General features: G+C 44.9%; 1 protein-coding gene across 1 annotated transcript in view; it reads right to left on the reverse strand.

Moving 5' to 3' along the window:
* The window catches only part of LOC134958768 (calcium-activated chloride channel regulator 1-like), a 195,581-nt gene that overhangs the window by 66,133 nt on the left and 116,757 nt on the right, over positions 1–12,691 (reverse strand). Inside the window, exon 10 of the mRNA XM_063941504.1 lies at positions 5,414–5,635. Coding sequence (XP_063797574.1) covers positions 5,414–5,635 — 222 coding nt within the window. The remainder of the gene's footprint in view (positions 1–5,413; positions 5,636–12,691) is intronic.

Consider the following 12,691-nt stretch of genomic DNA (forward strand, 5'->3'; position numbering starts at 1 on the left):
GACATATCTGATATTTAATCTACATAGTGCATAATTTACACATAGCCTGCACGCACCACACGAGCAAGTTACATTTACTTTGGAAGTATAACAACAGAAGGATTCAACTTTACAGGATATGAGGGGACAGAATTAGGTTAGGATGTGGTGTTTGGTATCCAGCTGTACAGCATTTCAAGGGTAATATTCCAATGGCAGTTTGCAGAAAGAAGCACAATAGATATGCACAGGAATATATTATTAATATCACACTGTATTTACTGTACTCTTGATATTCATCAGGAACCCAGTGGAGGACACCTGCAAGTGGACCTGGACCAGGCATCGCCCACCTATTCAAACCGACCTATGACCCCTCATGTAATGTAAATGACCAGTCCTTTGACCTATGAAAGAAGAGATTACAGTTTCCTTTGTTTCATGCTTTGGACTATTGTATAAAAACCAAGGCTCCTGGCCGGCCTCAGTCTATTCTATGAAGGTCATCTTTCCAGATTGACTGAGGACCGGATCCGGGTGGCGCAGGCGAACAGACGTATGTATCCATTGGTTGTAGCTTCTTCTCTGTAATAGTGTTGTATTTCTCTGTGAACCCCCTTTTAAGTAAATATGTGTTGCTGCGTTGGACCACAACATAACATATACAATTTGTGTTGCATTCCTTTCCTGTTAGGGGTTAAAGTGTATTCGGCCGCACGTGTAGCTACTTTGTGCTTACAGCGTGACTGTCACTGACAGTCTGCAGCTGTACTGTGTCCTCCATCGCAGATTCATACTGCACATGGGTCATGCACATGCGCAAAGTACCGTCCCTAACATAGGTACAGTACTTTGTGCTATGTGCTGCACCTCTGTCCATATCTGAATCAGAACCAATGTGGCCACCAGTGCCAGTGGAACTGCATCTTTTGATGCAGTTCCTGACACCAACACATACCCATCATGCAATTCTCATTTATGTAACTCTGTGGTAGCTATTGGGATGTACATGCAATTTATCCTTTAAGTCACATTTACTAGGAAACATTCTGCACAATTCAGAATCTGATTATATTGACCTTTTAATTCTTTATTTGAGCAGAAATCAGCTCTCAGACACAACGTGCAAAGCCATTACAGCAGCAGGTCACCTTTAACTGATTCTGCAACTACTGTAATTTTTAGAGTAGAATTTCCACTTAAAACACAAGAGCTGACTATTTAAAAAAATTTATTTCAAAATTGTGTATGCATTTATGTAATTGTGACTACAATTCAGAAATTTATATGGTTTATGGACAAAATAAAAGACTAAAGACGGGTGCACACTAGAACGATGCCGACATATTGTATCTGAGGTACACATCAGAAAAATGTAATGAAGGACAGAATTATCCCTTGTTACATCATTCATTACAAAGCACACGATAATGTCCGATTGGCCATGCAACAAGTCCGACCAAACTCGTTGCTAAAAGGGACCCTAAGGACTAGAGATGTGCGGCTGGCACCTTTCGTGTTTTGTGTTTTGGTTCTAATTCCACTTTCGTGTTTTGGTTTTGGCTTGGTTTTGCCAAAACCACCCTTTTGTGTTTTGGTTTTGGATCTGGATGATTTTTGAAAAAAACGTTTGATCCTACGGTGTTATTAACCTCAATAACATTAATTTCCACTCATTTCCAGTCTATTCTGAACACCTCACACCTCACAATATTGTTTATAGGCCGAGGTGGCTATATGACTAAGCTAAATGACACAAGTGTGCGGCACAAACACTTGGCCCATCTAGGAGTGGCACTGCAGTGTCAGACAGGAGGGCAGATATAAAAAAAAAGCCCCAGAGAGCACATGATGCAAAGAAGAAAAAGAGGTACACCGAGGCTACTGTATGACCAGTGTCGGACTGGGGCATGAAGGGCCCACCGGGGGATGCCGTTATAGGGGCCCATACTTAAGGGTGTGGCCAGCCTACAAAGGGGGTGTGGCAAGCATCCACAGAGGCTTGAAATACACAATAGTCTAGTGCAGTGTAATACAACATATCTACCATGTATAATACAAGTGCACAGTCTGGAACTTGATTCCTAGAGGAAGGAGTGGGCCTACCGGTGGTTTCCCTGGTACCCCTGTGGGCCAGTCCGACCCTGTGTATGACTAAGCCAAGCGACACAAGTGTGTGGCACAAACACCTGGCCCATCTAGGAGTGGCACTGCAGTGTCAGACAGGACGGCACTTTTCAAAAACTAGGCCCCAAACAGCACCTCATGCAAAGATGTAGAAGAGGTGCAATGAGGTAGCTGTATGACTAAGCCAAGTGACACAAACAATTGGCCCATCTAGGAGTGGCACCGCAGTGGCATACAGGAGGGAAGATATAAAAAAAGGCCCCAAACAGCAAATGATGCAAAGACAAAAAAAAGGTGCACCGAGGTTGCTGTGTGACTAAGCTAAGCGACACAACCACCTGGCCCATCTAGTAGTGTCATGCAGTGGCTGAATGTTGAGAGTGGGCCACAATTGTTCAGTCCACTGACAGCATCTCGAGCATGCCCCTGTCATTTTATTTACAAATTCTGCAATTGGTGGACTTATACGGCAGTACCCCAAGACTAATACAGCAGTACCCCTGGACTCATACGGCAGTGTCACACAGGATGGCACTTTTCAAAAACTAGGCCCCAAACAGCACCTCATGCAAAGATGTCGAAGAGGTGCAATGAGGTAGCTATATGACTAAGCTAAGCAACACAAACAATTCCAACTGGAATTATACGTCCAAATCACTGGAATTATACATTCAAATCACTGGAATTAAATGGCAAAATCACTGGAATTATACGTCCAAATCACTGGAATTATACGTCCAAATCACTGGAACTAAATGCCAAAATCACTGGAATTATACGTCCAAATCACTCGAATTAAATGGCAAAATGGAGGTTGAGGGCTTCCATCGTCATGTGAAGCTGATATACAGAAATGGGTTCTCTGCGCACTGAGGTGTTAATATAAGTCAGGGTGTGCTGCTGGTAATGAGGGGTGTCCCACCCCCCCCTTAAATGGTAAGTATACAGATGTGGATAAATCCACAGGGAACCAGCGCTCAACCCCTAGTTGTAGTAGTAAATGATGCAGTTATAAGGTGGTGTTATACCTAAAAAGCACTAATGAAAAGGCAGGTAATGTACTTAAATTATTTATTCAAAGATGGTAAGATAATGTCTTTCCCAAAAGAACAAAAAAATCAAGTTTGAATAGTCAATGGATGATTAGAGCACGCTCCTGGTTTGAGCTTAACTTATGAAATGCAAGGTCCAATTGAAAGAGCAATTGCTGTAATCTTTGCAAAGTCAAAAACGAAAAAAAGAAAGAAAAAATGCCACATAAAGTGTACTAAAGTCCCAACAGTTTATAAAGTCTGTACAGTCTGCGGCGTCCCGCTGGTCTGTGCTCTGATGTAAAGGATTCTCTTGTACAATGATGAACAGTGGACAGCGGTAGTGTATGCTTTGGTTAGAGTGGAGAATAAAGACCCTGGACTGGCGCTCTTCCTCCTGCAGTGCGTCCCACAGTAGAGCGCCTGGTTCAGACATGCTCTGTGGGGCCGCTGGCCTGGAGTGCGTGCCTGTCACAGAGGCGAAGTGGACCCGGCCGGAGCTCTCCGAGCGGCTGGCCGCGCCTCTCCTCCTCCTACAGGGACTTACCTTCTCCCTTCCCCTCCGCCTTCCACCACACGCTGTCTCGGGCTTCTTCCGTTGCTTAGCAACCGGTTGCTTCCGGAACTCCGGATCACGTGACCGGACGGTTTGCGGAAAAGATTAGCTGCGCTGTCCTTCTTTGCAGTGAGCATTCGTCCTCTGTCCAACGTAGTTTAAATGGGTAGCTCCAATGCGTTTCGACCTATTGGGGTCTTCCTCTGGGAGTCATTTGTGTGTTTGAGTTGAAGCTGAACCACTAGTCATGAGCAAAGGCCAGGGCCTTAGCCGTTCCTTGCTACTCCGTGTGGTAAATGGAATATTGGCAAGTTTACGTTTCTCCTTAGACGATTTAAATTTCTTTTTTTGGGTCTTTCTACTGAACTTTGGCTTTTTGGATTTTACATGCCCTCTACCATCACATTGGGCATCGGCCTTGGCAGACGACGATGGCATTTCATCGTCTATGTCATGGCTAGTGGCTGCAGCTTCAGCACTAGGAGGAAGTGGTTCTTGATCTTTCCCCATTTTATTCTCCAAATTTTTGTTCTCCATTATTTTTCTGGAGTTATATAACACAGTATGCAGCACAGGAATGACTGATGGCTGATGCACAGGACACTACCACTGGTCTGATGCAGGACAACACAGCAACACTGTAAGGGACTTGTTGTTATTATAATTTATTATTATACGGCAGCAGTGGACATATGACTATAGAGTATACCACTGTGACTGCCTGGTCACTGGAATGACTGATGGCTGATGCACAGGACACTACCACTGGTCTGATGCAGGACCACACAGCAACACTGTAAGGGACTTGTTGTTATTATTATTATTATACAGCAGCAGTGGACATATGGCTGCAGAATATACCACTGTGACTGCCTGGTCACTGGAATGACTGATGCACAGGACACTACCACTGGTCTGATGCAGGACAAAACAGCAAAACTGTAACGGACTTGTTGTTGTTATTATTATTATACGGCAGCAGTGGACATATGGCTGCAGAGTATACCACTGTGACTGCCTGGTCACTGGAATGACTGATGGCTGATGCACAGGACACTACTACTGGACTGAAGCAGCACAATACACCACCACTGAACTGATGCAGCACAACACAGCAGCAATGGACATATGGCAGCAAGAGGACACATCAACTGTGACTGCCTGGTCACTGGAATAACTGATGGCTGATGCACAGGACACTGCCACTGGACTGATGCAGCACAGTACACCACCACTGAACTGATGCAGCACAACAGAGCAGCAATGGACATATGGCAGCAAGAGGACACAACCACTGTGACTGGACAAACACAGCACAAGACACGGACACTGAAAGAATGGAGACACGTCCTCGCTCTACACTCTCCTATGCCGGAGTGAAAATGGCAGCGACGCGTGGCTCCTTATATGAAATCCAAACCCTGCGAGAATGCGACAGTGGGATGATGACGTTTTGCCTTGTTCGGGTTTCCGAGTCAGGCGGGAAAACCCGAGCCTGACTCAGATCCGGGCTCGAATGGTGAAGTTTGGTAGGGTTTAGTTCTCTGAGAACCGAATCCGGTCATCTCTACTCTTCACAGCTCATCTCTGCTGTGAATTCTGCAAACACGTGGAAGTAAATCTTATTTTTACATTGCACACTGTGTAATTCATACATTAGACTATGCATTCTCTAAATAATCTACATTACGTTCAGCTTACTGTGATTTTACAGTATTACCTCTGCCTTTCCCGGGATTTGAAGTCTCGATGACCTTGAAAGTGTGTTATTGGTGAATTGTTTTTCAATGTATATTTTTCCTTCCGGGTCTTGTAAGTTGACACTTGGAACAGAAACTTGCCATGTTACTAGGAAGAACGTGTAGGAGCCAATTGTGCTGTCAATAAAAATGGTGCCATTCATACACTGCTCAGGCTCAAGGTTTAAACTCCTACTTTCCAGCTGATAAAATAAAAGAGTAGTCAACAAACAAAACTTGCAAACAACTATTACAACTTTTACACAGTAATAATATTGCACTTGTGGTTTAGAGAAACAATTTTTGATTATAAATGCAATATTGTTGGAGAGAAATGTTTATCATCCTTTGGAACACCTGAATTTCTTTATGATAAATATTATCATCATTTTCGTATATCCTTCACCTTAGATTTGTTGTTACACCCTATGAGGGCTATTCAGAGATGAACACAGATCGTTGCATATGCAGTGAGATCTGAGTCCATCTCCTCACATGCTGGGGGCTGCCCAGCATAGGGCAAGGCAGCCAAGCATGTGTGGTGCCGCCTCACGATGCATCCACAATTTAATTACGGCGCTGGCAGGCGGTCCGCCACTATTTTTTTCATCACAGTGGCTGTGTGTGACATCACGCAGACACCCTGAAAGCGGTCGCAACATGCCCCTGTTTTGGCCGACATGCCCCCGCAAAACACCGGAACACTGCCCCCTGATCGCCCATCGCCGTCAGTCACCTTGCAGCCACATCCCTGAAGGGTGCAGCCGCAAGGTGTAGGGTTACACGCACACACACACTGTGGCCAGTGTGCATGCACAGACCCCTTGTATGCAGCTGCTGCAATCAAACGTGCAGCTCTTTCCAGATTTGAATGACCCCCTATATCCGTAGTTTCCTTAACTACAATGTAATCTGTATTCTTCAGCATAATACAATCAGAAGAGTTGTTTTAGGAAATAAATTGGGTACAATAATGTAAGTTACCGCTTTTCCATCTAACATATGGAGTGTGTATATATATATATATATATATACATACATATATAACATACAGTATCTCCACTATGTGGAAAGACAGCACTCTCCAAATTAAAAAATGAAAATCAAAAAAGTGAATATTTATTTCAAAGTTCTATCTCACAGTTTTCCAGGTAATGTCCAACGTTTCGGTCCACACCGGGACCTTTATCAAGGTAACACAGCAAAAAACATCCATACAGCAGTGCAACGGGAGCCAAAGTTGAGTAGGGAAACTGGAGCACCAGATGGGCCTCACAGGCCCCTATTATATACCCATAAAAGGCGCCAATCCCGCCTTCCTGATGATTGAAAGCGTGGTGGAACGCATGGTGACACGCACGGGGTCACTTCCTGTGAAACCGGAAGTGATCGCGCGTGTTAATATGGACTTAATATATGTTAAATATGTGTAATCTGTTGTAGTGCTTATACAACCGCATCGCCGGGGAGGCATATTGGCGGAGGGTGCCATTGTCAAGTGCTACCTCACACTGGGGTCATGCGCCGGACCCGGTGGAACGCATAATGGAACGCAAGTGCCGACTTCCGGTATTACCGGAAGTGAGCCGCGGCAGCTAATGGGCAGTGCGGTGTGTGTATTGACACATCCTCAGTCACTTACAAGTCTATGTACAAGTGTGGGAGCATCTTATAATATAGGGCTCATCACTTAATGAATAAAGTATAGACATATTTTTACGTATAGATGCACATTGGTGTATATTTGTAGAAAGATTAATTAAATCAAATAAGGTTTGCCCATTGTATTGTGTTCTCCTAATGGGGTATATAATGAAGCCTGTGAGTTCAATTCGGGTAAACATAACGTGTGTTAATTAGCAGCAGATAAATGCAAGGTATTAGTAATGACTTCAGATCATACAAGTAATACTGATATCGAATAGTACAAGTAGAGTGTATATCAGGTACATTGAACAAAGTACTTGATTAGGGGTTCAGGATAAATTCAAGGAACAAATCATAGAGGTGGACAAACAGAATACATAGTCGGTATATTGGAAAAAAAATTGATTAGACATAGGAGTTCAGATTTATGAAGAAAAATGAGGGGTTCACAGTTATTTTAAGAAAATTGACAATGGGTTATTTTCATTCATGCCCCTAGGGGCAATGGTGTCCAATCTATGGATCCATGAACTCTCCCTCTTCTTAAGCAACAGGATATGGTCCCCCCCTCGGGGTGGTGGAGGTATCCAATCAATAAGTTTTGTTCTGAGATCCGATACCTGATGTCTTGATAGCAGAAAGTGTCGCGCTACTGGTAATGTCGCTGTACCGGTTATGATTGCTTGATGGATAGAGGTTCTGTGATTTGCCATCCTGTCTCTGAATCGCCTGGAGGTCATCCCAACATAGTAAAGTCCACATGGACAGGTAAGGATATAAATGAGGTGATCCATCAGACAGTGCAGTCTGAATTTAATCGCTATTGGTCGTCCTGAATGGGGGTGTGGAAAAGACGGTCCTGTGAGCATACCCTACGGGATTGGACTCTGACTGGCACCCCACCACTTATCTATGTTAAGTGAGAGTGCAGGGACCCCCCAATACATACATATATATATATATATATATAAAGAAGATATAGGGCGGCACTCCAATGGTTTTGTGAAAAAGAAAGCTCACTGAGGCAGCATAGTTATTATCAACGTTTCAGGTGTCTTTATTCACACCTTCCTGACGAAAGGTGTGAATAAAGACACCTGAAACGTTGATAATAACTATGCTGCCTCAGTGAGCTTTCTTTTTCACAAAACCATTGGAGTGCCGCCCTATATCTTCTTTGTTTGCTGGGCCTTGCAGTGCCACGGGAAGGCACCCTGGTATACAACTACATGCTGTTGGAGTGCCGGTCGTATCCAGAGATATATATATATATATATATGTTCCACACTAGTTTGAGCATAAACAAAGAACAAAGTATATCCCATATGAATAGCATATTTTTTTTATAGTCTAGTTAAAAAAAAAATATATATATCTATCTATATATATATATATATACACTGAAAAAGGGGTGCACCTTGACAAAGGGGTGCATCTGACCCCGAAACGTTGGTTGTTTTGCTGAATACACTATTTGAACTTTTAAGTCTCCGAGTGCCGCCTCTTTTTCATTGTTTATGAGGATTTTCTTGGAGGGCACCGGAGCCATTGTAGCAAACGGAGGAGGGAGTGCCGGTCCGTGGGGAATATATATATATATATATATATATTTGAAAATGCAAAAGCCCTCACTCACTGACTAACTGACTGACTCATCACTAATTCTCTTACTTCCCGATACGTTAGGAAGCTGAAATTCAACATAGGTATTCTTCAGGTGGGAAATAGGAAAACTACAAAATCAGAATTTTAATAAGCCACCCTTAAAAAGTAGAAAAGGGGATTGACATATTGACCTCATTACTGATGCTTGGCTTGTGTTGCGTGAACAATAATGCCCGACAGCGGCATCCCGTCCATCAGAATCCCGACAGCCCCCATTAAGGGCCCTAATACTTCTGTTCACCGTACCCTAATCCTAACCCTCCCTTATGGATGACTAACCATAACCCTCCCCGGTGGTGCCTAACCCCAACCCTCTCTAACCCGTTGCCTAAACCTAACCCTCCCCACTTGATGCCTAACCCTAACCTCCCCCTCTATGTGCCTAACCCTCCCTTCCCGGTCCCTCACCTAGCCCTCCCGGCATGGTAGTGCGTCCCGATGTGAGGACATTCGGAATGCCAGCTGTTAGTAATATGACGCTGGCATCCCGAGCAGTGCCGGTATCTTGACACCGGCAATGCGTACTCCCTTGGGATCCCGGTGTTGGTATATTGACTGCCGGGATCTCGTATGTCGGTAAGCTAACTGCTTCCTGTGGTGGTAGTAATAGAGGTAGCAGAAGTAATAGTAGTGGTGGTGTCATCAGTATCATAATGTCGTCATGTGAAATGTCGATATTCTGACATTCTGAGGATGTTGAGGTGAAGGACTGGGACAGCAGCAGCAGTGCCTCCACCAATACCACAGCGCTGCTGCGGCTCCCTCCTCCACCTCCCTCCTCTTCCTTCTCTCCTGCCCGGGAATCATGATCTCTGCCAGAAGCTGCACCGAGGAGCCCGAGCCAGTGGAGACGGTACGTATAATTCATTCTTTCTTTCTTTCTTTCTTTCTTTCTTTCTTTCTTTCTTTCTTTCTTTCTTTCTTTCTTTCTAAAAAGGGGGACTGTCTGCCGTAATGTGTAAAAAGGGGGAGTCTGCCAGCCGTAATGTGTAAAAAGGGGGAATCTGCCTGCCGTAATGTGTAAAAAGGGCACGCTGTCTGCCGTAATGTGTAAAAAGGGCACGCTGTCTGCCGTAATGTGTAACTAGGGCACGCTGTCTGCCGTAATGTGTAAAAAGGGCACGCTGTCTTCCGTAATGTGTAAAAAGGGCACGCTGTCTGATGTAATGTGTAACAAGGGCACGCTGTCTGCCCTAATGTGTAAAAAGGGCACGCTGTCTGCCGTAATGTGTAAAAAGGGCACGCTGTCTGCCGTAATGTGTAAAAAGGGGACGCTGTCTGCCGTAATGTGTAAAAAGGGGGAATCTGCCTGCCGTAATGTGTAAAAAGGGCACGCTGTCTGCCGTAATGTGTAGCAAGGGCACGCTGTCTGCCGTAATGTGTAAAAAGGGCACGCTGTCTTCCGTAATGTGTAAAAAGGGCACGCTGTCTGCCGTAATGTGTAACAAGGGCACGCTGTCTGCCCTGATGTGTAAAAAGGGCACGCTGTCTGCCGTAATGTGTAAAAAGGGGACGCTGTCTGCCATAATGTGTAACAAGGGCACGCTGTCTGCTGTAATGTGTAAAAAGAGGACGCTGTCTGCCGTAATGTGTAACAAGGGCACGCTGTCTGCCGTAATGTGTAAAAAGAGGACGCTGTCTGCTGCCATGTGTAAAAAGGGGACGCTGTCTGCTGCCATGTTTAAAAAGGGGACGCTGTCTGCCGTAATGTGTAAAAAGGGGAATCTGTCCACCCTAAGGTGTAAAAGGGTCTCTACCTGGTGTAGTGGTGCTACTGTGCGGCGTAATTTGAATAATGGAGACTACTGTGCACCGTTTTATGAATTGGTATTATTTTGTGGCCACACCCCTTCCCCACGAAGCCACGCCCCTATGTATTTTTGCGCACGACAAAGGAGCGCACTGCCCCTGTTTTGCATGCAGGGGTGGGGTGTTCCGATGCCGTTTCTTGCATACAGTGCTAAAATGTCTAGTTACACCATTGTTGCTAGGTATCCATTTCTCTGGCCCTGAGCAGGTCCCCCTCATCAGATCCTCTCCAGGGTTGAGGGGGTGGACTTGGATGGGATGGGGGGGGGGCAAAGCATTTTGTCGCACCTGGGCCCACCGCTCGCTAGTTCCGCCACTGCAGTGAAAGTATATTGTGTATATGCTTCCAGAGCCACAAATGTGTTAAACACACTATAGTTCCCCCAGTTCATAATATGCCACACAGAAGCCCCAGTTCACATATTCTACAGTGCTCTCCATGCTAGTGATGTAGCTATGTATGGGAGTCTCCCAGTATGTGCAAACCCTGAGTGACCGTCCTGCCTGTCCTGCTGTTAATTCAGCTCTGAGGTCTAGCAAGGGAAAGGCACCAGAGCAAGAGGCAAGGCAATATCCATAATAATATTATCTAAGTGTAGGATGTGACGTGGAATCAAACGATGCATTCATCTAAAGTTTACTGTATCCCGAGAATTTACTGTATCCATAATGCGATGTGGCATCAAACACTGCAGTTAAAAAAGGCATACATAATATTTGCTATACTGTATATTCAAGCAACACAGTCAAAGTTTAAAAATGAGTTATTCAATCATCTCACTCTTCTATTACTTTTTGTTAGTGTTTCTTGGAAACAGTATCCTAAATAGACATAGGGTCAGATTCAATTGCAGGTGGGAAATCCCATGGCGCAGGGTTTTTCCCGCAGCTGCAGGCAGTGGCGTAACTAGAAATTTTTCTCCCCCAAGCCAAAAAATTCTTCGGCGCCCCCCCCCCCCCCCCCCCCTTCATGCTCCGTAATTGGGAGCAAGAAAGGGATAAATATGCGCGCGCGCGCCAAAATAAGGGGCGTGGTTTTGTTGGACTGGGCGTGGTTTCGCATAAAGGGGTATGGCATTGCAGGAAAAGACTACCTTATACCCCAGTTTTGCAACCTGCACGCCCATACGTTGGCCACCACAGGAAAGAAAAATAATCCTGATTCATGCCCCTTACATTATTTGTCATTTTTCCTCCTTATAGTAATGCCCAGTATACATTATGCCACATACTGCAATGGCCCTTAGACATTATGCCGCACACAATAATGCACGACACAATATGCACACACTGTAATGCCCCCGACACATTATGCCACACACCGTAATGTCTGTGACACATTATGCCACACACCGTAATGCCTGTGACACATTATGACAGGAATCGCAATGCCTGTTATACATTATGCTACACACTGCAATGCCCCTGATACATTATAGCACATACAATGTCTGTGACACATTATGACACACACCGCAATGTCCGTGATACATTATGCCACACACTGCAATGCCCGATACATTATAGCACATACAATGCCTGTGACACATTATGCCACACACTGCAATGACCTTGAGACATTATACCACAATGCCCGTGATATAGTATACCATACACCGTAATGCCTGTGACACATACCGCAATGCCCTGCCCGTTATACCCTATGCCACACATCGCAATGCCCGTTATGTATTATGCCACACTGCAATGACCCTGAGACATTATACCACATACCACAATGCCCGTGATATAGTATACCACACACCGTAATGCCTGACACATTATGACACACACCGCAATGTCCGTGATACATTATGCCACACACTGCAATGACCCTGAGACATTATACCACATATCACAATGCCCGCGATATAGTATACCATACACCGTAATGCCTGTGACACATTATGACACACACCGCAATGTCCGTGATACATTATGCCACACACCGTAATGCCCATTACACATTAAGTCCTACAGTAAGGCTTATAATTACTTTTCAATTACCTGCTCGTTGTCAGGGGTTTCATGCACTGGGTGTCATGCTCGTTGCCAGGGGTTTCATGCTCTTGGTTCCATGCACGGTGCCAGGGGTTTTCATGCTCAGGGTGTCATGCTCGTTGCCAGGGGTTTCATGC

This window comes from Pseudophryne corroboree, chromosome 9 (genome assembly GCF_028390025.1).
Source record: "Pseudophryne corroboree isolate aPseCor3 chromosome 9, aPseCor3.hap2, whole genome shotgun sequence".
Classification (NCBI taxonomy): Eukaryota; Metazoa; Chordata; class Amphibia; order Anura; family Myobatrachidae; genus Pseudophryne; species Pseudophryne corroboree.